The 26,689-nt window shown below is 42.6% G+C and overlaps 1 protein-coding gene across 4 annotated transcripts in view; it reads right to left on the bottom strand.

The window, feature by feature from the left end:
* The window catches only part of LOC137439066 (dedicator of cytokinesis protein 9), a 160,197-nt gene that overhangs the window by 103,531 nt on the left and 29,977 nt on the right, over window positions 1-26,689 (bottom strand). For all 4 annotated transcript variants that reach the window (XM_078767731.1, XM_078767730.1, XM_078767733.1 and 1 more), the window contains exons 6-11: window positions 25,547-25,616; window positions 25,058-25,156; window positions 8,133-8,267; window positions 4,646-4,814; window positions 1,781-1,857; window positions 502-585 (exon numbers count right to left, since the gene is read on the bottom strand). In XM_078767731.1, coding sequence (XP_078623857.1) covers window positions 502-585; window positions 1,781-1,857; window positions 4,646-4,814; window positions 8,133-8,267; window positions 25,058-25,156; window positions 25,547-25,616 — 634 coding nt within the window. The remainder of the gene's footprint in view (window positions 1-501; window positions 586-1,780; window positions 1,858-4,645; window positions 4,815-8,132; window positions 8,268-25,057; window positions 25,157-25,546; window positions 25,617-26,689) is intronic.

Genomic DNA, 26,689 nt, shown 5'->3' with positions numbered 1-26,689 from the left:
TGAACCACGTGACCTATGACGTCATCATTATCCTAAAAAATTATGCAGGTGGAGTTGCACCTACGGTGAAAATTTCCTGTCAATCGGACCAACGGTTGCAGAGAAAATCATATTTATTCTGTGCGGACAAACAGACAAACAGACAGACAAACGGACTTAAATGCAATACCCTCTCCTCGGAATAACTCGTAAAATAAAACAAGATGGATGTATAATCTCACATGGTTTATCAACCCACTTCAGCATTTTGATGAAGTCACCAAAAAACGTCACGAGGAAATACAAAATACATCTGTCTGTTCAACTGAAATGGACTAATTTTGGGGCAAAAAAGAAGAAATTGGGCAATCGGAGGAAGTTTTGCTTTTCTCGTTAATGTGTACGATAAGTGGGAAGTCGAATTGTTGAGAAGAAAATGGGGCATTGCCGAAACTATGAAAAAATGACATTGGTGGAGATGTACACGACAGTTGATGGAGGACCTTGAAAGACGACCGTTACCTGTGTCTCTGCATCCAGTGTAAATATGTTAAGGCGGCCATCCTGACGTCTCTGCCAGTTGGTCTCAGCTTGACTTCTGGAATCCTGCAACAAAAAGGGCGAATATCAATCTGCATTTGTATCGATGCTAATATTTAGCTAAGCCTTCCAGGTGCAACCTCCATCTAGTCGTACCGTGGTGTATGTGTTGGAACCCATCTGTGGATCGGTCCCATCGGCCGATGGGTCTGACCCATCTGTGGATGCACGAGAAATGACAATGCAGACCCATCGGCCGATGGGTCTGCGCCATCTGCGGATGTGTTGTTCACCTTGAAGGAATGTGTTGACAGAATGGTGCTCTTCAATCAGGTACACAGTCATTGGAATTACATGTGGTAGGAATTTAACAGAGATGATTTTTAAATGTTTTATTATCTATTTCTACCCATCTATTTATACATTTTGTCAATACATTTTGTAATTAACAGATACATGGCAGTTTTAGTAAAGCTTTACATAACATACTCAACATTCATACAAAACATTAGGTGTTCTTCTGATAATGGCGGAGGGGAATGGTGGCAGGGTAGAGAGTGGCAGGTGCTGATGAAGGTGATGGCGAGGGTAAATGTAGTTTTGGTGGCAAGGATCCTGACCTTCCAACAGGGTTTTAACAAAGGCAATGGCGAATATGCCACAATCGCTGTGTTTGTTTATATAATTATTGTGTTTGTGTTTATATAATTGACAACGCCCCGATTACGAAGCCACACCTCCATCTTTAGCTTTGGGGTGATTAAGGCATGCCAGGAATTGCTATATAAACAATGGAGAGCTGAGTCTGCCAGTGCCACCAGCGAAGTAGACCAGCGTTTTTAAATGGAGCGACATTATCTTATTTTTATCTTATCGACAAACCACATGTCACGGACTGCTTTATAAACATTTATGACATCAATTGCTTATTTTTAGGTTCAAATAAACATACTCATCCACCATTGATGCATACACATTCCTTCAAGGTGAACAACACCTCCGCAGATGGCGCAGACCCATCGGCCGATGGGACCGATCCACAGATGGGTTCCAACATATCCATCCATGCCTTCTCATCCACCCGTATTCCATTTGGCCCACTTTGTTTGTTGAACATTTGCCATCCGTTGTTCTGCTCTTCCATGAGTCTCAACAAATGCGTAAAACCTTCAAGGTTTAGTTCATATTAAGTTTCTTGCTACATAAAGGAAAAGGTTGGGTGGAAAAGTATCCTGCCAGGAGGTCAGGGTTTCACACTCACGGGTGCAAGCTCAAGCTGAGGCCAACTCTCTGGTGGCTCGAGTGGCGAGTCAGGAACATCTGGCCTTTTCTGTCCATCTGCAAAAGCATGAATTGAAGTCTTCAGTAGTCAGGGAAGTCAAAGTGAAGAGGCAACACCTGCTTGAGATTGCATTGCTTTTGATATCCATCCACATTCACCAATCAAATTCTAAAGTTTGGCAAAACGCACTCCCGAATCAGATTGGATTCTGGAACAACCGTTCTGATTGGACGGTGCACCATATGATGCAACTCGCTTCCTGCGAAGCAGCAATCCGACAGTTTAGACTAGGGTCAGGAATTGAACCCAGACGACACACCTCAAAGGTAAGTGCACTCATTACCTGTGCACCATTCTGTTGGACCAGAGATCACAAGAATGGGGGATTATATGGGATCATTAAAGAGCAGCAGCAGCAATTGTAATAGTAGTAGTCGTAGTAATAGTAGTAGTAGAGGTAGTGGTAGTAGTATAATTGTGCCTGAACGTAAAGGTAATAGATGCACGTTTTAAATAAAATAACTTTCGCATTTATTATACAGGAAATGCATCTTTTATTAGATAAAGCAGGTGTTCACAGAGGCACCACGTTAGCAAGATGACAACAGAAAAGTGAAGTATTTTACAAGTAACACTTTCCTATAACTCTATTGACTCATAAAGGTTCAGATCTGCAGTAAAACAGGAAAAAGGAACACACTCGCATTCAGAACAGATGAAAACACACACACACACACACACACACACACACACACACACACACACACACACACACACACACACACACACACACACACACACACTATACACACACTATATACACACACACACACTATATACACACACACACACTATATACACACACACACACTATATACACACATACACATACACACACACACACACACACACACACACACACACACACACACACACACACACACACACACACACACTATACACTATACATGCATTAGATAGATATTTATTTTCAATTTCTAGATGAAGATTACAAAACTAATTTTGAACTCAATATGTAAAACGACAGAGATTGTAGTCACTGTACATGAAATCTATACTGTACAGGAAAGCTATAGTGTACATGAAATCTATACTGTACATGAAAGCTATACTGTACATGGAATCTATACTGTACATGAAATCCATAGTGCACATGGAGCTATACTGTACATCGAAGCTATACTGTACATGAAATCCATACTGTACATTAAATCCATACTGTACAGTAAATCTATACTGCACATGAAATCTGTACTGTACATGAAATCTATACTGTACATGAAATCTATACTGTACATGAAATCCAACCTTGTTCCCAAAATGGACGCTCGTCACACAACTCCCTTTTCGTTCCTCTTTTCTCCCGTGTATGGAATCACCCGACTGAGACTGCTCATCCCACCCTTTCCTGCAGGCCTTTGAGCAGGCGGTGTCCCCATTCATAACCCAACCAATCCCTCTTACTTGCACATTGCAGTGTCCCCTCCTTTCCTCAATCTCCAACTTCACCAAAACAAAAAAAAACGACCCATAAATAAAACAAGTACAAAAAGTTTTAATTAAAACAAAAGCCGCGTCGATGTTACACAATGCCTAGATGCAGCTGTGCCTATAACGTCGATGTTATAAGCACAGGACATTCCTATTGATTCGATTACTTGATGTTATTTTTGTGCAAAGTGAAAATATATCTCGGCAATTTCCCGTGTGTGGAGACGAATTTTTTATATATCTCGGCATTTTCCCGTCTGTTATTTCAGGCGGTGTATGACTGACCATGCCGCGATTGAAAAAAATATATATCTCGGCAATTTCCCGTGTGTGGCGACACGTGAACGAAGCTATGCTCCTCTCTCCACATTATTGTGACGACGTATAAATTAAATATTTCATCGTGACGATTGTCATCAAATGGACGAATTTTTAATATATCGGCATTTTCCCGTCTGTTATTTCGGGCGGTGTATGACTGACCATGCCGCGATTGAAAAAAAATATATATCTCGGCAATTTCCCGTATGTGGCGACACGTGAACGAAGCTATGCTCCTCTCTCCACATTATTGTGACGACGTATAAATTAAACATTTCATCGTGACGATTGTCATCAAATGGACGAATTTTTAATATATCTCGGCATTTTCCCGTCTGTTATTTCGGGCGGTGTATGACTGAGCATGCCGCGATTTAAACAAAATATATATATCTCGGCATTTTCCCGTCTCTTATTTCGGGCGGTGTATGACTGAGCATGCCGCGATTTAAAAAAAAAAAAGTCAATGGACTTGAAGTTACAGGCCTTTGAGAATTCATTTCGTTCTATAAAGGGCAACTTTCATCGCATTTTCTTCCCGTTTTTTTTCAACCGAGTCTAAAACTATGTTGGCGACTGTGAAAAATGAAATGATATATCGAATTTGATTTGAAAGAAAACTGTGTGAGAGGAAGACACCACGGGCCTACAAAACAGGCCTCAAAGCTATGCGAGTTAATAAAATGGTGGATATTTGTTTATATGAAGGCTCTCCCAGAATGGGTGGAGCTATGGTTCCCAGAATGGGTGGAGCTTTGAGGTTTTGTCTTCTCTGCAAGAACAACAACAAGAAGAAGAAGAACAAGAAGAAGAGGTGGTAACAACAACAACAGCAGAGTGCACTCTATGAGCAGCGTCTGCGACGCGGCTAAAATCGACCCAGGCCAAACACGTACTGACCACCATTGGCTAAGTTATGAAAATAAATCAAATTACTTCCTTCAAGTTGACAAAGATTTAGTCACGACAACTGGGTGTCTGAGAGCTTTTGAGAGCGACATGTATTCCTACCTCCTCCATCGTTATCATCTGCTTTCATGGCAGCATGAAAATGGCTTTGCAAGAGGCTGTTGAGAGTAGTCCGCCAGGAGTCCATGTCGCCGGCACTCTCTGCTGCCAGCAAGAGGCCACCACCATCCACCATCTTCACTTCAAATCCATGCCGTCGTATCCGCGAGTTCTACAGCGAGCACGTCATGAGGCCATTTGAGATGTGCAGAGATTCCCTCGAAAGAGAAACAATTCGTTATAAGTTCTGGTGTATTGAAATCGATATAATTATTAGTCGAAATAACGGCGAGTGCGCAGCTTTCCAATAAAAGGCCACTCGGCCACTCGCCAGCAGCCAAAACAAATATTTAAATAAACATGAAGCTTCCAAGCACAGAACTACCCTCTCACTTCCTGTTCTATTCTGGTAGAGAAGGCTATGAAGATCAGGAACAAGCAATGCCACTCTTGATACACGGTGCACTAGGTCGTTTGCCATTGCCATCCCAACTGAATTGGGATTTCAACGCTCAATCAAAAACAATTGAATGAACCCAGAACCCAACAGTGGGTATTGGAAAACAATTAGCTTTGACCAAAGTAAGATATAATGATCAAATTATTGCTTTAATTACATTATAAAATGCTTCACTTTCCTTATTTCTCTATCAGGAGTACACCACGTGTTCTTCTACTTCTTCAGCATGATCCATCTTCTTCTTCTTCTTCTTCTTTATAGATATTATTTTCCAAAACTGTCTGTCACCTACGAATGTCGTCCACCAACTCTCTTCCCACCCATACAGATCCACCTTTCTCCGTGTCTTCAAAAACAATCTTATATCCTAATCCATGATTTATATCTCCATTTGTTCAATTTGGGAATTTGAAATCAGCACTCCTCCACTTCATGTCCCCTATTTCTGTGTCTCTCCTTACCCCACCCCTCAATGCTTTCCCATTACCCCCAACCCCTCAAAGCATCATATCCCCTCTTCCTGAATCACTCCGCACCCCACACCCTTCAAATTTTCTCTCACCCCACTCCCTCAAAACCTTCCGCCCTCCTGTCCTGCACCTTCCCAATGCCTCCTCCCCTGTCCCTAACTGAGTATACCTCAAGCATCCGAGATCTCCTCTCCAACCTGACAAATCTCTCAATCCAGGCCGCTGCAGATAAACTAGACATCATCTGTTTAACAGAATCCTTCCTCCCACAGGATGTCCCTGACTCCATAATGTCTCTCCCTGATTATTGTCTCCTCCAGTTTCAACAACCTGAACCCCATCATGGCGGAGCAGTTGCACTTTACATAAATAGCTCAATTTATCACTGCTCTTGTAATGATCTTACACCTTCCAACTCCAAAGAGTTCCTTTGGCTACAGCTTCACATCCACTCCCACCTCTTGTTTGTCCGTGTTGTACTGTCCTCCAAACAGTGATGACTCTCTCAATCTCTCTCTCTGACAGCATGGACCAACTTTTAACCACCCATCCCAACTTTCTTTCTCTGATATGTGGTGTGGTGATTTGTGGTGATTTAAATTGTGGTTTAATATGTGCTGATTTAAATTGTGGCCATGCAAATTGGCTGGGTGTTGGTACCTCCCTCACCAGCGATGACATTTAAGCAAAAGACTACTGTCACTGCTTGGGGCTGATTCAATCTGTAAACTTTCCCACTCGGATTTCTCCCAATAGCAAATCCTCCCTCCTGGACTTGGTGGTGCCCAATTTCCATGCAAGTGTCTCCTGCTTTTCCTCTGCTACAATTGGATCATCTGATCATATGCTTGTGAGAGTCAACATCTCTCTGGCTATTCTTCGGAATCTTGTGTCCACAACCCCGTACACTCTGCAGCCACCCTACCCAATCACTCCCCAGCTGCTCCCAGAGTATGTCTTTTGCACCGGAGAAGGTGAGGAAGTTTCCGACAGTACTCGACTCGACCGGACGGAATGACCTCACGTGCTCTGCTCTTGCACATCACATCCTCTCTATTTGGATTTTCACATCCTCTTGCACATCATTTACATTAGGTCATCATTCACCTGCTTGGAAATCAACCACCATCACTGTATTACATAAAGGTGAAGAAACCAATCGCCTCCACTACAGACCAATTCACTTATTTCAAATAATCACAAAAGTAACGGATTCCATCATTGCAGTTGACATGAAATCCTTCCTTTTCTCCAACAACCTCATCCCAGATCACCAGTTTGGTTTCAGACCAGGTCACTCCACCTTGGACATGATGATTCTACTCAACCAACAATGGATGGAGGCCTTCAATGTCAGACCTGAAATCAGGGCCGTCTCACTAGACATACCACCTCGAGCTTTTCATACAGTCCGACATCCCACCTTACTCTCCAAACTCTCTACCTACGGCATCTAAGGCCATCTCCACACATGGCTTACTGACTTCCTCTACTCTCGTAGCCAACGAGTGGCTCTCAACGAAATCCTTTCATCTACTCTCCCTGCCAAGGCTGGAGTGCCCCAAGGTAGTTTCTGGGCCCTGTGCTATTCCTAATGTTCATAAATGATCTCTCTCACTCTCTGGAAAATCCTCTTCATGTATTTGCTGATGACTCTGCCCTCCACCGTGACATCCCTCATTCTTCAGACAGGCAGACTGCAGCCTCTCTTCAGACCTTGAAAAAAAATCACAAGCTGGTCAAACACTTGGCGTTCCATCCTGACGAATCTCACCCTCTCACGACCTCTCTCCGAATGGACCAAATGGCACACCCGCATCCTCATCTACTTTCTTAACAATCCTCTTAAGGAAGTTCAGTCACGCAAACTCTGGGTCTCACTATCAGCTGTGATATTTCTTGGGCAAACCACATTTCATAGTTGGCCTCCAAGGACAGCCACCGACGGGGCAGCCTCTTCATTCTCATTCATGGGGCAGACTCATGGGGCAGCCTCTTCATTCTCATTCATGGGGCAGACTCATGGGGCAGCCTCTTCATTCTCATTCATGGGGCAGACTCATGGGGCAGCCTCTTCATTCTCATTCATGGGGCAGACTCATGGGGCAGCCTCTTCATTCTCATTCATGGGGCAGACTCATGGGGCAGCCTCTTCATTCTCATTCATGGGGCAGACTCATGGGGCAGCCTCTTCATTCTCATTCTTCCCTCCAGATCTTCAAGACAGCTGTTCACCACGATCTCAGATCATCCCCAATCCAAAACCATGACATTTTCTAGCCCTGTTAAAGCCTCCCTCTCTTTTGTCTTTCAATCCAACTGTTGGTGTTACCCCCCTCTCTCCACTGTTCTTTTTGGTCTGTTGCGTCCTTATCAATTCAGTGTTCTCGCTCTTCCATGAGCCTCGACATGAATTATTTAATTTTATTTACAGAATTAAATAAATGGTGAAACCTCCAATCACTTAATGTTGATGCATGCCTGTACTTCTTTAAAATAATATGATTCGTGCTTAATTGCACAATCATAAATAATTAACACCAAATGGCCTTTACCCAACCTCAACAACACCCAGGCAGGAATCCAGGAATATCGCTCCCTTGGGTTCTCGTGGCAATCTTTCATCCTTATGGAACTGTAACACGTGTGTGCCATCTTCACGTCGGCTCAGCTCAAAATACCTCCGTTTGAAAGTCTGTACACAGAACAGGGCAGCTCCTCAATAACATGGTTCAAACAAACAAATGGAAGACGAGCCTAACTGTCATGGCAGTGTGTGATGTGCAAATGAGTTAAAATTAAAACTCGGAATTTACAAACGTGTATCTTGAAATCAATGTCCTATTTCACTGACTACACAGGTATATTTAGTTGTGTATCAAATGAATATATTGTTTAACATGAAAACATTGTATAATTAAGAGCACAAAATGAACACAGTACCAAACTAGAACGGCACTCAGTAGAGAGCATACCTCCACCTGGTGAACAGTTTACGTTTTGTATCTCACAGTAGACCAGAAAATCACAACACAGAATTTATATAATGTAGAAACATTCTTCACCAAAGTTGAATCGATTCTTCCTTGTCACACACACAACCTGTCCAACAAGTTTAGTCCAAATCCATCCATAACTTTTTGAGATATCCCGCTATGTATCGTTTTTAGCCCTATCTCCCAATGGTGAAGAATCACTTAAATAATTAAATAATTCTCATATCCGAATCCATATTCAGATCTTCACCAAAATCGAATCTGTTCTTCCTTGTCAGACACCCAGCCGGTCCACCAAGTTTCGTCCAAATCCATCCATAACTTTTTGAAATATCCTGCTATGTATCGTTTTTGGCCGGATCTCCATATGGTGAAGAATCACTTAAAAATTCTAATAGCCGGATCCGTATCCGGATCTTCACCAAAATCTAATCATTTCATCCTTGTCACATACGCTACTTCTCTGCAAAATGTCGTTCGAATCCATCCACAACTTTTTGAGATATCTTGTTCACAAACGGACAGACAAACAAACAGACAGACAGGGGTGAAAACATAACCTCCATCCACCTTTGGTGGCGGAGTTAACGAGAATGACACTCAGTAGAGAGCATGCCTCTGCCAGGTTGAACAGTTTACGTTTTGTGTCCCATTGATAGGTCGGATCTGGATTCAGACCTGAACCAAAATCTAATCGGCCTGTTTGTTCTTGTCACAAAACCAACTCATCGACCAAGTTTGATCCGAATCCGTCCACAACTTTTTGAGATATCGTGCTATATATAGGTTTTAACCCAATCTCTCAGTGATGAAGAATCACTTTAAAAATTCCCAGATCCGGATCAGAATCTTCACCAAAATCGAATCTATTTGTCCTTGTCAGACACCCAACCTCTCCACAAATTTCGTCCAAATCTGTCCACAACTTTTTGAGATATCCTACTCACAGACAACCAAACAAGAAGACGTCATGCGGAGCACGATACTTGCAAAATACGCCCCCCCCCCTCCCTAAGAAAAAAAAATTCCATTGATACAGCAAATTGTCCATTCCATCAAGATTAAAATTGACAATCTTGATCAAAACTCGGATCAATAGGAAGAAAAGTGACGATTTTTCAGATGAAAAATGATGATTTTGGAAGGTTGACCTTGAGTTGACCTTTGACCTTTTGATCTAAAGAAATAGTATGTTTCCCAATTTAGTGACTCGATATGCAAATGCTGTTCAATTTTCAAGTCAATCGGTTGAGAATTGACGGCTTTTTAGATGAAAATTGCTGATTGTAAAAGTTTGACCTTGAGTTGACCTTTGACCTTTTGACCTCAAAATTAGTATGTTTCCCAATTTATTGACTCGATATACAAATGCTGTTCAATTTTCAAGTCAATCGGATTTAAAATGGCGATTTTAGAAATTTGACCTCCAGATGACCTTTGACCTCAAAATCAATAGGCTGAATCATGCTCCTCCTGCATCTTCAACGTGGTGAAGTTTCGTGACGATCGGTTTAGAATTGTGACCTGTAGGCCGGTGACAGACAGACAAACAGACAGAACCACAAACGGAACCGACGAATATACTTGAAAAATCTTCGATTTTGCAAGTAACAAACAGGGGTGAAACCATAACCTCCATTCACCTTCGGTGGTGGAGATAAAGGTAATGTAAGGTGAATGGGATGGGTAGGATTAATGAAAATAGAGATTATATAATATACAAGGGACAGTCTTGGAGCTCGTCACACAGGAGAAGGATTTGGGGGTGGTAATGAGAAATACTGTAGAATTGGAGAGTGCCAGGTAGCTACAGGTAAAGCTAAGAGGGTTTTGTTGTATTTACAGGAAGATAAATTACAAATCAAAAGAGGTAGTACACTGTATAGGAAGTTGTGAGATCTCATCTAGAATATTGTATGCAGTTTTGGTGACCACATTCGTATCTCAGAAAGGATGTATCTGCCATAGAGATGATTTAGACTTTAGCGTACAGTGACTAAATTGATTCTGGGCCTAGCTACTAGAGCTAGACTAACTCTGTGAACAATAGCGGATCCAAGGGGGTGGGGCACACACGGCGTGTTCCCCCTCCATCCCAAATCCAATCCTCTCCCGTCTAAAACGATATATTTTTTCACACGTATTGAAGAGGAAGATTCCCGTGTACATAACCGAAGCTGTGGTCTTGGAATGTGGCAAACTACCTCATGCAGTAAATTTTTCAAAAAATTGATACAGTAAAGACTTAATATAGAATAAGGTAAGCCTACCTAATATTGCATAGTGTTTCAAAAATGTAAACATAAAATCTCCAATTATTACATTTAAGAAAATGCTGAAAGAGTCTATTGTTGCGGATCTCGAGCCCGTCGACGTACAAAGGGGGGTTTAAACCCTTTTCCCCCTCGGGCCTTCGAGTCCACGAGGCCGCGACCCACTTTACACTTGTGGGGCGGATTGCGGAGCAATTCCAGCCGCCACCCCCGTAGCGAGCGTGCGGAAGGGTATCGGGTCGAATCCCCACGTACCTTCTATACACACGCTGCCACGAGAACGGGGACTGGACCTCGCACGAGTCGCGCTGGTCTGATACGCCCGAGCGGTTTGCGTGTCACGTGACTCGTGCCGTTAATTATTATTGAACCCGATTGAGCGGTTTTACTCGTACAGTGCGAAGCCAATGGTGGGAAATGATGTGAACGGCCAAATGGATGTGAAAGAACACAGGTTTATTATACAATTTATACAAATGATCAGGGCAAAGAGACACAGAGCAGGAACTTATCGTCCTTAACTTAATTCCCGGACAAGGGCCCCTTCACTCACGCGGGAAAAGGAAGGAAAAGAAGAGAACGCGCTCAAGCGCGGCCTTGGCGCCGTTGGCCCCGGTCAGCTCGTTGGGCGCGTTCCTGGGATGTTCGCGGCACGTGCAGGGAGCTCAGGCAAGGAGATCGTTGGCGTCTGTGGCCCCGGGAGGGATCGTCCTCGCAAGCGCTATTAACAGGCTGCAGAGCGCAGACTACAGCGAAAGTTCGTGCTTCCGATCACAGGACAGAGAGCTCAGAGACAGGCAGCGCGCTGGGAGCTTGGCCACGGAGGAGATTGTTCGGGTGCAGTGAGCGAGAGAGAGCCCAGGGGGCCCGGGGCAGGGTCTTATAGCCACTCCCAGAGTCCCACCAGAATGTTCAAAGCCCCTCCCATGGCTGCCGTTGTTAGCCACTCCCCTTGAGCTTCCATTGGCTGCCTGCCGCTTACCGGCCACTCCCCTGTAGCTCCTCCCTCGGGCCTTCCAGACTTGTTCCAGGCCCTAGCACGTGGTATTTCAGCCCAAAGAGCACATGGTATTCCAGCCCAAAGAACACATGGCCTACACTTACTTGCCTGCTTCAACGCATACTAACACAGGAAAGGAGACTATGCTTACATTTAATAAGAAATAACTGAACTAAGCGAGGCTACATGTTGTGGTACAACTAACTAAGAGGGGGGTTATCTTTATTTCTCACAACCGCAACACTATGTTTACATTTTTGAAGTGTACTAATTAATACATTGGTGAATGTGCTGTCTGTGTTTGTTCATTCACCATCATATGACTGTGTCCCCTCCCTCCACCCCCAAAGTACGAAACACCCCTGCGATGTCAGTGCTTGCCCCCAATGTTCTCATCACTGCTCCTCTACCCCGATAAACTGTTACATTCAATTTATGTGGTGCTGATGCAGCACAGGTTTGATGGCCCAAATGGTCTCCTCCTGCATCCAAGTTCCTTGTGCAGCACAACGCCATTTCCAAAACAGTGCAGGTATTGCCTTCAACATAGAGGAAAAACAGAAGACTGGTCATATCTGATGCGTTTACCTGACTCGGTCATATCTGATGCGTTTACCTGATTCGGTCATATCTGATGCGTTTACCTGACTCGGTCATATCTGATGCGTTTACCTGACTCGGTCATATCTGATGCGTTTACCTGATTCGGTCATATCTGATGCGTTTACCTGACTCGGTCATATCTGATGCGTTTACCTGACTCGGTCCTATCTGATGCGTTTACCTGACTCGGTCCTATCTGATGCGTTTACCTGACTCGGTCCTATCTGATGCGTTTACCTGACTCGGTCATATCTGACTCATCAATATATTTGTAAAAAGAGTGCAGCACTCAAAACTGTATGTAACATATTTCATTCTTTATAAGTATTCTGGTTGAGTCTTTATGACTTTACTCCTACATTTATGGCAACACTGTATGGACCATTATATACAACTAGCAACGGTACCTGCCTTATGGGCGGGGCTTCAATTGGGAGGCCCAAATGAAAAGGAAAAATATCAGAAATTGAAGGCTTTTTTTATTTTAAACGATTCATATAAACATCCGTTAATCATATCACATGCAAATCATCAAAATCTAAACAGTATTTGTAGAATTTCAATAAAAGCCACATCACTGTTCATATCGGTAAATATCATTCCATCGTGTTTGGAAAACTTGGAAAAAAATTGGAAAAACAATATAGCCCATTTTACTCCAGGGGGTCGCAGGATTATCCACCCAAAATTTCGTTGCGATCGGTTCAGCCGTTTTTGCGGTACCTGGGAACAGACGGACGGACGGACATTTGGTAAATTATAGTAAGATTAAGATTTTTTTTTTCTTGAACCTGCCTTTCTCTATACAATGACCATGACCTTAAAAACTACGTCCCACCCTCTGGAAAAAGTGCGAATATTGGGATAATCTGCCCTTACTGTCAAACTACAACTCCGCTGATGTCTTTCACTGCTTGCCATGCCATCAGGATATGGCACAGAGGTAGCGCACTCACCTTTCACCTGTCGGGTCTATGATTCCTGATGCAACGATGAACTGTCGTCTCAGCATCGAATGACCCATCCCTCAGATGGACGTTAATCTCGGGACTGGTGGACATGAAAGATCCCTTTGACATTATGTAGTCTGACTTTAAAGTGACGTTGTGTGATGAGCAGGATAATGTTAAATGCCATCATGGGGAATCAGACGAGGTGACCTATCAAGATCAAAGCAAGTTAATATTACCTCCGCCATCAAGGGTGGACGGAGGTTATGCTTTCACCCCTTCTTGTTTGTCTGCTTGTCTGTGAGCAGGATATCTCAAAAAGTCATCGATGGATTCGGACGAAACCTGGTGGACATGTTGATTGTGTGACAAGGATGAATTGATTAGATTTTGGTGAGGATCCGCATCCAGATACCTGATTTAAATTTTTTTAAAGTGATTATTCACCATTGAGAGATAAGGCCAACAACGATATATGGTATCACATGATATTTCAAAAGGTTGTGGACGACTTATGACAAAATAAGTGGATGAGTTGGTTAGGTGACAGAAACAAGCAGATTCGATTTTGGTTCAGGTCCAAATCCAGATCCTGCCTATATCAGTGGGATACAAAACGTAAACTGTTCAGCCTGGCGGAGGCATGTCCTCCAAACAAACTCTGGATTATCACATGAATATTAGATGGATTATTCCATGAACATTCGATTATCACATGAACATTCAGGATTATGACATGAAGTCTGGAGTATACGTGAACATTGGTTGTTATCTCCATATGCAGATTTTAGGAGGTTTTTTTTTTTTTTAAACAAGATCGAGGTTCGTGTAGGAGATAACATTAATCACAAAAAGACAAACTGACACATAAAACATACAATAAAGGGAGCGCGAGACAAGATGGGGAGAGAGAGGGAAGCACACAAGTACAACAGCAGAGAACAGGGACACCAGGAGATCTGTGGGAGGGGGGGGGGGAGCTTGGGGGGGGGGGCATGTAAAGGGGGAGGGGGGGTGGGAGAGGTATAAAACAAATGGACACTGCTAGGACTTCCAGGAAGGAAGTTGGTATTTAAAAAAAGTGGATCTGGGGTGAATTAACGGCGGTAGAAAAGATCAAGGTTTTGGATGGGGGAAGATAAGAGATGGTGGTGAACAACTGTTTTAAAGACCTGGAGGGAGGAGTGGGATTGAAGGGAGTGAGGGAGTTTGTTCCAGAGGCGGGAAAAAAGAGGAATGAAAGAGTGAAGGTGAGCAGAGAGCCGAGATTTCGGCAGTTTAACCATAAGAGGGTTGCAGGCAGATCTTGTGCGACCTGTAGAAATATTTGGGGGACAGAGCCCAGAGAGAGCTGGGGGAGCAAGGCCGGAGAGGAGTCGGTAGAAGACGGAAAGACCACCTACCTGCCTGCGGTGAGTGAGTGAAAGGCCCTCGGAGTTGGCTTCATCGGGGGAGATTCCAATGATTCTGAAAGCTTTGGTTTCAACAGCGTGAAGCCGAGCTAGGTGTGAGGCCGGAGCACCGGCCCAGAGGGGTCAACAGTATTCCATTGAGCTGCGGATGAAAGCCTTGTATGTGATGAGGAGGGAAGTTCTCCCAGAACTCAAAATCTCCACCTCCTTTTTTCGTTAAGGATCATTAATCATGAACCAGATTCTGAAACTTCATTCTCACGGCTTTGTCCCAAGGGCTCTTTTCAAAATCCTCACCGAACCTCTGACAGCCTTCACTTGTAGCTCGTTTGCAGACATGAACTTTGGATTATCACATGAACAGTCTGGATTATCACATGAACAATCTGGATTATCACATGAACAGTCTGGATTATCACATGCACAGTCTGGATTATCACATGAACAGTCTGGATTACACATGAACAGTCTGGATTATCAGATGAACAGTCTGGATTATCACATGAACAGTCTGGATTATCACATGAACAGTCTGGATTATCACATGAACAGTCTGGATTACACATGAACAGTCTGGATTATCACATGAACAGTCTGGATTATCACATGCACAGTCTGGATTATCACATGAACAGTCTGGATTACACATGAACAGTCTGGATTATCACATGAACAGTCTGGATTATCACATGCACAGTCTGGATTATCACATGAACAGTCTGGATTACACATGAACAGTCTGGATTATCAGATGAACAGTCTGGATTATCACATGAACAGTCTGGATTATCACATGAACAGTCTGGATTATCACATGAACAGTCTGGATTACACATGAACAGTCTGGATTATCACATGCACAGTCTGGATTATCACATGAACAGTCTGGATTACACATGAACAGTCTGGATTATCACATGAACAGTCTGGATTACACATGAACAGTCTGGATTATCAGATGAACAGTCTGGATTATCACATGAACAGTCTGGATTACACATGAACGCATTTTGGATTATCGGTTAATTAATTACAATGTCACAGGAACATGGACGTATTCTAATTCGGGTACACATTCCATTTGGTACATTGTTGTTTGAAGTGTAATTATGTGTATGTTGTCGATTAGAGATTCTTCACCACTGGTCAGGAGAGCTACCGGTCCACGGAGTAATGCCAGGAACAATAAATAAATATATTTGTTTTACTGCCACTCACATGCTAGCGACGCCCACCAAATCTATATATAATGGAGCAAGTGTATACAAGTATCATCTACCCCAGGGATGGAGCCAGGAGTTTTTGAAAGCGGGGGAGTGGTTTTCTAGAAATGAAGGGAACAGGGGGGCATACTCTGCACCTTGATGCTGTGAGCGCGAAGCCATGAAGGTGTGGGGTCCGCCTGACACCACTTTTGACTCAAGTGACACCACTTACTTACAGTCCTTTTTAAAATTATCCCGAAACAAAACCTGTTTATTGTAGCAATTAAATCGTAGGACGTGTCTGAATTTGTTCCGCAACTCCAAGGATGGATTGGTCATGAATATTAATGGGTCATCGAACTTAGTAGCAATCGGAAACAGTTCCCATTCATACTGTGTATGTTCGTGAATATACGGAGAGCGGCTCTAGTTACAATTTCCAGGTATATATTTTTCATACACGAAGCAAAGACCCCACTCCGAGCCTCAAACCAAGCCTAAGGTTTGATCTGTTGTTAGGTGCCATGATGGTACATGGCGTGGCAGTGCAACGAGCAGGATGTTTTTTTTCCCGCCAATAGAGTGCACTGCCGACTTTTCCAAGTAATTTCACCAGGCACTTTATGTGTACTTGAAAGTGGGTGACATCAGAGGGAACTAAAACTAGGCAATTTCAACCAACAGTGCAAAGGCCTTACTTCCACTAATAAACACATATACCCACTGAGCTGTATATATAACTGGAGCACATCTGTAGAACTTCCTCGTGGGGCATGCAGCCGCCATGTTGGAATACCCTTCCCACGCGAGGAGGCAAGAGGTACAGGCATAGCCCAGATTGTGATAAGCACTTTACTTTATCGTGTTTTGTTGACAGATTGATTCACATTTGTTTTCCTCTTTTGTTTGCTTTCCTTCAGAACCTTGTAATGGAGCTACAAAGGTGACTGACAAAACTGAGTCATTTAGTAAGTCACAAGTGTAACGTTGAGTTGGTCTGTGAGAATAATTGAGTTTAATTTCAGTGCGAAAATAAAACGGAATGAAAGTGAGGGAGGGGGAAGGAGGGGAAGGGGTTAAATTACAAATTGATAATTGTCCAGGAACAATTGCTGCGTTTATTGTCTTTTTAAGCAATAAGAAAGAAAGAAGATACACACACAAACATACATACATATATACACTCAAACACACACACACACACAAACACACACACACACACACACACACACACACACACACACACACACACACACACACACACACACACACACACACACACACACACATGCACCCATACACATACTGTATACATATATATACACATACCGTAAATATGCACACACACACACACATACTGTACATATACACACCCATACACATGCTGTACATATACACACACATACACACTGTACATCTACACACACATACACACATGGTACATATACATACCCATACACAAACTACATATACACAGACACACACATACTGTACATATACACACATACACACACTGTACATATACACACCCATACACAAACTGTACATATACACAGACACACACTGTACATATACACACCCATACACAAACTGTACATATACACAGACACACACATACTGTACATATACACACATACACACACTGTACATATACACACCCATACACAAACTGTACATATACACAGACACACACTGTACATATACACACCCATACACAAACTGTACATATACACAGACACAAGCATACTGTACATATACACACACATACGCACACTGTACATATACACACACATACACACACTGTACATATACACACACATACACACACTACTCTACATATGCACACCAATACACAAACTGTACATAAACACAGACATGTAGCGACCCATGGGTCCCCCAAGCGAGAACCAGCAGCAGAATCTCCTTGCTCCAGCCAGTGACGTCACCGGCGGACAACCTCGGCGCCGGGGTGGCTGGTCACGTGACCACCAAAGCGTGCCGCACGTGCGGTTATAATCCTTTGCACATGTCGGTCACGTGACCACCGAAACACGCCCCGCCTGAGAGGCGTGGCTTTCGGTTTCGGTTATGCTTTCTGGTTTGGATATATACACAAAGAATTAAGTTAAGCACCCCCCCCGTTTTTTTACAACCTCGCACATTACAAGTTTGTTGTCGTCAAAACAGTGTAATATACCCATGATATTGCTATATTTTCTGGAGAAGTGATATTATGGTCACATAAAAACATAACAATCATGCCGTTTTCAATATTTTATTCTGAATAATTTAAGGTGAAATTTTTTGGGAATTTTAGGCATATTTTCACCTCAATTTAAGTATGGAGCTATAGGTCCATCACGGACAGTGTGGATGACGTTTATGTTTTCTAACGTACAGTCATTGTTCTGAGAAGACCTCTAGCGATCTTTGCGTCAATCCCATCTTCATGGATGACAACGCCAGGCCTCACCGTGCGAGACGCGTCCGAGCCTTGCTGGAGCAAGGTGCTGTGACAACCATCCCCTGGCCTGCGTACAGTCCTGACCTGAACCCCCTCGAGCACGTTTGGGACATGTTGGGACGACAAATTGCGAAGATGGTCCCTCCAATAGCCCATCTGGATGAATTGGAACGTGCATTACATCGGGAATGGAACAACCTGCCACAGCAACGCATACGACGGCTTACAGGGTCTATGAGACGTAGGGTTGAGTCAGTGATCCGATCACGTGGGTCCTACACACGTTATTGACGCAAAGATCGCTAGAGGTCTTCTCAGAACAATGACTGTACGTTAGAAAACATAAACGTCATCCACACTGTCCGTGATGGACCTATAGCTCCATACTTAAATTGAGGTGAAAATATGCCTAAAATTCCCAAAAAATTTCACCTTAAATTATCCAGAATAAAATATTGAAAACGGCATGATTGTTATGTTTTTATGTGACCATAATATCACTTCTCCAGAAAATATAGCAATATCATGGGTATATTACACTGTTTTGACGACAACAAACTTGTAATGTGCGAGGTTGTAAAAAAACGGGGGGGTGCTTAACTTAATTCTTTGTGTATATATGCAGCCCGATAAACGGGCTTTAGAGAGTTCCCGAGTTGGTTTTTACAATAAACATCTTCTCGGACGAGTTTGTGTCTTGCCCATCACTTCGTCCGTCTCAAGCAAGAGCCCTGCTCTTCAGACACACACATACTGCACATATACTCACATACACATTCTGTACATTACACACACAAACACATACTGTACATATACTCACACATACACATACTGTACATATACTCACACATACACACTGTACATATACACACCCATACACATACTGTACATATACACATATACATATACCATAAGTATGCACACACACACACATACTGTACACATACACACCCATACACATGCTGTACATATACACACACATACACACTGTACATATACACACACATACACACATGGTACATATACATACCCATACACAAACTACATATACACAGACACACACATACTGTACATATACACACATACACACACTGTACATATACACACCCATACACAAACTGTACATATACACAGACACACACATACTGTACATATACACACACATACACACACTACTCTACATATGCACACCAATACACAAACTGTACATATACACACATACACATTTTGTACATTACACACACAAACACATACTGTACATATACTCACACATACACATACTGTACATATACTCACACATACACACACTGTACATATACACACCCATACACATACTGTACATATACACATATACATATATTGTGCATATATACACAAACACACACAGACACACACAGACACACACACACACACACACACACACACACACACACACACACACACACACACACACACACACACACACACACACACACACACACACACACTGTACATATACACATGCACCCATACACATACTGTATACATATATATACACATACCGTAAATATGCACACACACACATACTGTACATATACACACCCATACACATGCTGTACATATACACACACATACACACTGTACATATACACACACATACACACATGGTACATATACATACCCATACACAAACTACATATACACAGACACACATACTGTACATATACACACATACACACACTGTACATATACACATATACATATATTGTGCATATTATATACACAGACACAGACATACACACACACACGCAGATCATGTTGTTGTTGTGAAGGTAATGTTGAGGTAATATTTCTTTTTCTGAGGCAATGTTTCCTTCAAAAACAAACAGCATTTCTCTGCACATCTTATTGTCATAACAGGAGGATCATATCATACGATGATATTTTCCCCACGGGAGCTGCGTATTCTCTTTACAAGGTGCTGCCTCCACTTCAAATCCTCCCTGCCTGTTGCGCGGAAGTTCCGCGGGCTCAACTAGTTATTCCTTGACTGTTGTTCAAGATACCTTCGGTACTTATAAAGAACCAAAATATTACTGTAAAAAGTTATTAGATATGTATGGCGTGCTGAAGTACGGACAGTAAAAACCATTAATTATGTGGATCCCAATTGGTGGTCTGCGGTCATTTATCGTGACCCTTGCTGATCCGTGGTGAGAGGAAGGTTACGAACCACTGCTGTGGATCATTCATGTGGTTATATAAAATAATAAAGTGGTGTCTCAGGTCCCTTATTGTGTGCTGAAGCCACGTGACTTTTCGTTTGTGGTGACATTGTGGAGTATACTGAAGTTATAGTTTCCAAACATAATTTCTTTATATCATTCCTCCTTCAAAGGTTCGTTTATCCTTCTTGGAATGAAACACACAAGTGTTTGGATTGCATGGCGAAGGCTTGTGCTGTCTATAGATTTTATTAGTTAGACTGTCTATCCTCCAGCCTCCACTAATAAATAATTGGGGAAATAATATCAACAAGTCAGGAGACGACGATGGTTCACGAGCGAGCGGTATTCAATGACAATGGACGGGCTGTAACCGAAACAGGCCCGGACAGGCCCGGAAATGTCAAAACGAAGGTTACTGACCTTGAAATGAGATAGAAAATAATGTATAATCAGTTATGAGTTTAGTTAGCTACACAATACCGAAAATTCGGTGAAAAATGAAATGACAAAAAAGAAAAGAAAAAAAATCGAGCTCCGTGGGGCTAGACACGTGACATTGGCCTAACCAAATACCGAAACCCCTGTCAGATTCCACCAAACCCCTCGGAGAAGATGTAGCTTGAACTCGATTACCCCCTACAAAGACATATTTTTCGGGCGTGGCTCCGCCCACAATGGGCGCAATACGCCCACTCTAGGCAGGACACAACTAGACCATGATATCAACCTCCCACCCAAGTTTCATCAAGATCGGATGATATCATCGGGTAGTTATGCTGCGGACAGACAGACACACAGACAGACAGACGCACACACATCACGAATATAGTGGTCACTTGATAACTCGTGAACCAAAAACAAGTATGTATTTGAGCAGCTCCACTCAGACTTACTGGAACATGTAGGGGTGAGAAGGCAAGGGGAGTAGAAAACAGAAGAGAGATGGGAGAAAACAAGGAGGCCATCACCCTGTCTGGGATGACAGAGCAACAGGCCCCGGCTGTGCTTCTGCTTGTTTGTGGGTAATCAATACGAGATTGCTCACTAAATGCTTTTCATCAGTTGCTGCCAGAGTGGCCAATGAATAAGTGTGCACTCGCAAAGTGCACTCCTACATCAAACGATGCTCTCTAAAAGCCAAAATGGAATCGGCCAATAGCAAATAAGGCACAACATCAACGCAATGCGTGTTAAGTAATAATGCACGCACGTTTTGGGTTTGCACTGAGTGACACACACTGTGACGTTGAGATAGTAATTAGGGCAGAAATGTTGTTCAAAAGTTAATGCGGTGAAGAAGGAAAAGGATATATAAATAATGGAGACAGGAAATAATGATGACTGATAAGTGTATGGCTACAACTCCTTCTTTATGTAATATATGTACAGTGCGGGTGATACTGTATGAGTGAGTGTATATAGTGATACACATATATATATATATACACACACACATTTACAATCCATAATGTGTTCTCCAACCATTAGTTGTACCACAACGACTCAACATTTTGGCCTGGAACACAGGGTTAACAGTGCCTCCATTAGCTTTAGGCAAGAACAAATTTCCTGTTTACCTCCTTTCAGATATACCCGGGGTGGAGGGTGTGGGTCTAATCAGTTGACCAATCACAAAGCTGTTTTTGCAAAACCTCGTGGCATTATGCCAATTTTACCATCAGCCAATGGCATTCTGGATGAATTATAAATCAAAACAAAGGCAATGGGGAATTATAAATCAGGTAACTGTATCCAGCTTACCAAGTCAAACTCAGGTGCTCCTAGACTCTGTGTCCTTCTCCCCTAACAAGGTGGAGAAGTTTCTGTCAAACCTCGACTCTGATTTTGCAAATGGATGAGACGGCATCAGCCTAAGCGTCGTAAAATCCTGCTCTGGTGCTCTATCTCACCCTCTCTCTCTTCTCTTCACCGTATTTTTTTATCAAGATCATCTGCCATCTGCTTGGAAATCAGCCAACATTACCGCTTTACACAAAAAGGTGTTAAAACAGATCCTTGCAACTATAGACCAATCAGCCTGCTCCCAATTATCAGCAAAGTCATCGAATCCATCATTGCTTCGGATATCAAATCCTTCCTCTTCTCCAATGGCTTGATCTCAGATCATCATTTTGGATTCAGACCAGGTCATTCTACTCTGGACATGTTGCTTCTGCTGTCTCAACAATGGATTTCCAGTCCTCCACACCATCGTCTCAACAATGGTGTGGAGGACTGAGGGTCCTCCACACCAAACAGGAAATCAGAGCCGTCTCCCTTGACATATCTCGTGCCTTCAATATGGTCTGGCACCCCGCCTTGCTAACCAAACTCCCCTCGTATGGTATCCATGGAAATCTCCACTCATGGCTCACGGACTTCCTATCCTATCGTAGTCAACGTGTGGCTCTAAATGGAATCCTCTCATCTCCTTTTCCTGTCCAGGCTGGAGATCCTCAAGGGAGTGTTCTGGGCCCTGTGCTTTTTCTAATCATCAATGATCTCTCCGACACTCTGGAAAATCCTCTCTATCTCTTTGCTGATGACTCCACTCTCTGCCACTCCATTCCTCATCCATCAGATCGGCAGTCTGCAGCCTCCTGACTCTCTGCAGACCTGGACAAAATCACAAACTGGTCAAACAAGTGGAACATGTCTTTCAATCCTGAAAAATCTCACACTCTCACGATGTATCTCCAAAAAAGACAGTGTGGAAAACCCTCCCATTTACTTTCTCAACAATCCCCTTGAAGAAGTTCTGTCGCTCAAGCTTTTGGGTCTCACGATCTGCCGTGATCTTTCCTGGGAAAACCACATTTTCAAGCTGGCCTCCAAAGCCAGTCGCTTATTTGGCATCCTCCATTGTGCAAAGGCCTTTCTTGGCACATCTGAGCTCCTCACCACATACAAGGCTTTCAACCACAGCTCAATGGAATACTGCTCTCCCCTCTGGGCCAGTGCTCCGGCCTCACACCTAGCTCGGCTTCACACTGTAGAAACCAAAGCTTTCAGAATCATTGGAATCTCCCACGAGGAAGCTGATTCTGAGGGTCTTTCACTCACTCACCGCAGGCAGGTTGGTGGTCTTTCTGTCTTCTACCGACTCCTCTCCGGCCTTGCTCCCCCTGCTCTATCTGGGCTCTGTCTCCCAAATATTCCTACAGGTCGCACAAGATCTGCCAGCAACCCTCTTATGGTTAAACTGCCAAAATCAAGACTCTCTGCTCACCTTCACTCCTTCATTCCCCTTTTCTCCCGCCTCTGGAACAAACTCCCTCACTCTCTTCAATCCCACTCCTCCCTCCAGGTCTTTAAAACAGCTGTTCACCACCATCTCATATCTTCCCCCATCCAAAACCTTGATCTATTCTACCCCCATTAATTCACCCCAGATCCACTTTTATGAAACACCAACTTCTTTCCTGGAAGTCCGAGCAGTGTCCTTTTACTGTTTTAACGCTCCATTTTAGAGACTTTTTGTGACAAAGCCATATAATTCTCCTCAAAGACCTATCAAATTCTAGGGTACGTAGGGTCTATCCAAATGAAAGAATTCCACAATATAGAACCATCAAACATGTTGTTTAAAGATTTAGAGACACTGGAATTGTGAAAGACCAAATTAAAAGATACAGTGGTCGAAAATCTTCAGCGAGAACACCAGACAAGATTCAAGGCTGTAAGAGAAGCTTTGTAAGTTTATCCGAAGAAATCGACAGGCCGACGTGTACTGCTGGTGGGAACTTCTCACGTGACCATTGGCAGAATCATACACGATGATCTGAAACCGTATCTGTACAAGATACTGTTACTGCAGCACCAGACTGAAGGAGATAAGATGGAGAGGTTTGAATTTTGCATCGCCATTGCCCAGCGGATCAAAAATGACTAGGATTTTCTAGACAACATCCTATTTAGCAATGAGATCTACTTCCATCTCAGCAGTCATGTGAACAAACAGAACGTGCGATTTTAGGCAAAACACCAACTGCATGAACATATGGAACGTACAACCAGTTTTTGTAGCAAAGTAACGGTTCGGTGTGCTATCAGATGTAGCGGTGTAATCAAACCTTTCCTCTTTGAGAATGCCAATGTAACATCTTATTTAAATGTGTGTGTATGTATGTGCGTACGTGCGCACACGTGCACATGTGTGTGTGTGTGCATACGTGAGTGTGCATATACAGTATACGACACAGATGAACTGTTTTGAGGTACAATCAGGTAGGGTAGTGGGTTGACTGTGTGTGGTTGGTCTGGTCTTGTGAGCAAAATAATATTGCACAAAGATGAAAGTATGAAAGCAGATCAATTTCCAGGTCACTGGATCATGAGTTTCCTCACCGATCATATTGACCTTATCTCAACAGACCTTCATGGTGACAGAATTGCTGCTGTTTGTGAAGTTTCCTTTGTGTAACCAGCCCTGCTTTAACACAGTTGCCATCTGTGAGGCCACTCCACCATTCTCCTGGTCAAACGGAACAGGCCAAAAAATATAATCAATAAATTGTTGAAAAAAAAAGAAAAAAGAAGCAGATGTAACAAAGGATGTAAAATGCATTAACATTACTTATAAAGTTTGGATTCCACAAGAATAGCATGACTTATAGCAAGGAAACGTTTGTGTGCCTCTCAATAGGTAGCAATATGTATGTGCATACGTGATAGTTGTAATATTATTAAATCACAAATACTCCATCAAAAACTTTTATCAGCAAGCACACAATCCTCAAAACAATGTATACATCCAGGAAATGTGAGAAAAACATGAAAAAGGACTATTCGTCAAAAATGCAAAAGCTATTTATAAAATCCTTCACATTAAATCACTAACAATGTGTCCCTTTCACTGTCTTACCTCCTCCTTGTTTGTGTCAAGATCCACTTCATAGACATGTGGAACAAGTAAATGTCTCTGCAGATCAACCCTGCACAAACAGGCAAGTGTAGACAATTCACAAAAGCCTTATGTTTGCTTTCTCCTTTAAAATCACTTCATCATGTCAAACCAGTAAATTGCCCATGCCCGCACGTGATTCTTAACAGGTAGGGATGGAGGCTGCTATTCTTAACTCCATTGCTCCATCCGTCACATCACAGTCACAGGCATGTTGAGTTGATGGAATCCATGCCTTTTAATATCTTCAGAGCAAATTTTTCATTTGCCGACACATTTTTAACTGACATTTTAAATATTTATATCCTAACATTTTGTATTTACATGTTGTGAAATTTCAAGTCAATGACACATTTTCTATTTATTCTTAATATTCTTATGACAGAATTTCATGAAATACTACAGTCAGTGAAAACCCTTTTCCCATAATTGAATTGCCAACAAAAATGCAAATGGCGTCTTCTGTCATCGAGCAGGCAAGCTGGGAGCAAGAATTCACATTTATTGCCAATCTGATGCAATTTAAACGTTCTACTAGCAGCAAGGTGCTCCATTTGAAACTTTGTTCGATATATGTAGCTTTTTGATGCCGAGGGTCCATGATAAAAATTAAAAAATTAAAGGTCACATGAGAGAGGGAGAGAGAGAGAAAAGAGAGTTAAGTAGAAGAGAGAAGAGAAAAACAAACACCTTCTACTAACTCGAGTTATGGTCTGCAAATGATTTTCAAACGGCTCATGACCTTTGACCTGATGAACCCAAAATTAAATCACTTCATCTTTGTATTGCAGTCCATACTTTTGCCATATTCGATTGAAATCCATTCATTGGTTCACAAGTTATCGTGGTAACAAAAATCCTAAAACGAACAGACGGATAACCTAAAAACCTAATGCTTCCGGCCTTCAGCTGCGGAAACACAAAAATATTAGTCCGGTTAACTATGTTAACAAATATAATTTCGTTCAAAATTTTGGGAGATGAGCAAACCTGTACATTTTTGGAATCGGAGCACGGAGAATCCGAAAATCAATGTTGACATTTGCACAGACACCTGCATGGCCGCCATTTTGGATTTTTAAAATGGCCACCATAAATACATAT

Source organism: Myxine glutinosa, chromosome 13, assembly GCF_964187855.1.
Source record: "Myxine glutinosa chromosome 13, kmMyxGlut1.1, whole genome shotgun sequence".
NCBI lineage: Eukaryota > Metazoa > Chordata > Myxini > Myxiniformes > Myxinidae > Myxine > Myxine glutinosa.
The sequence above is the reverse complement of the archived record's forward strand: the minus strand, read 5'-3'. Positions and strand labels throughout refer to the sequence as shown.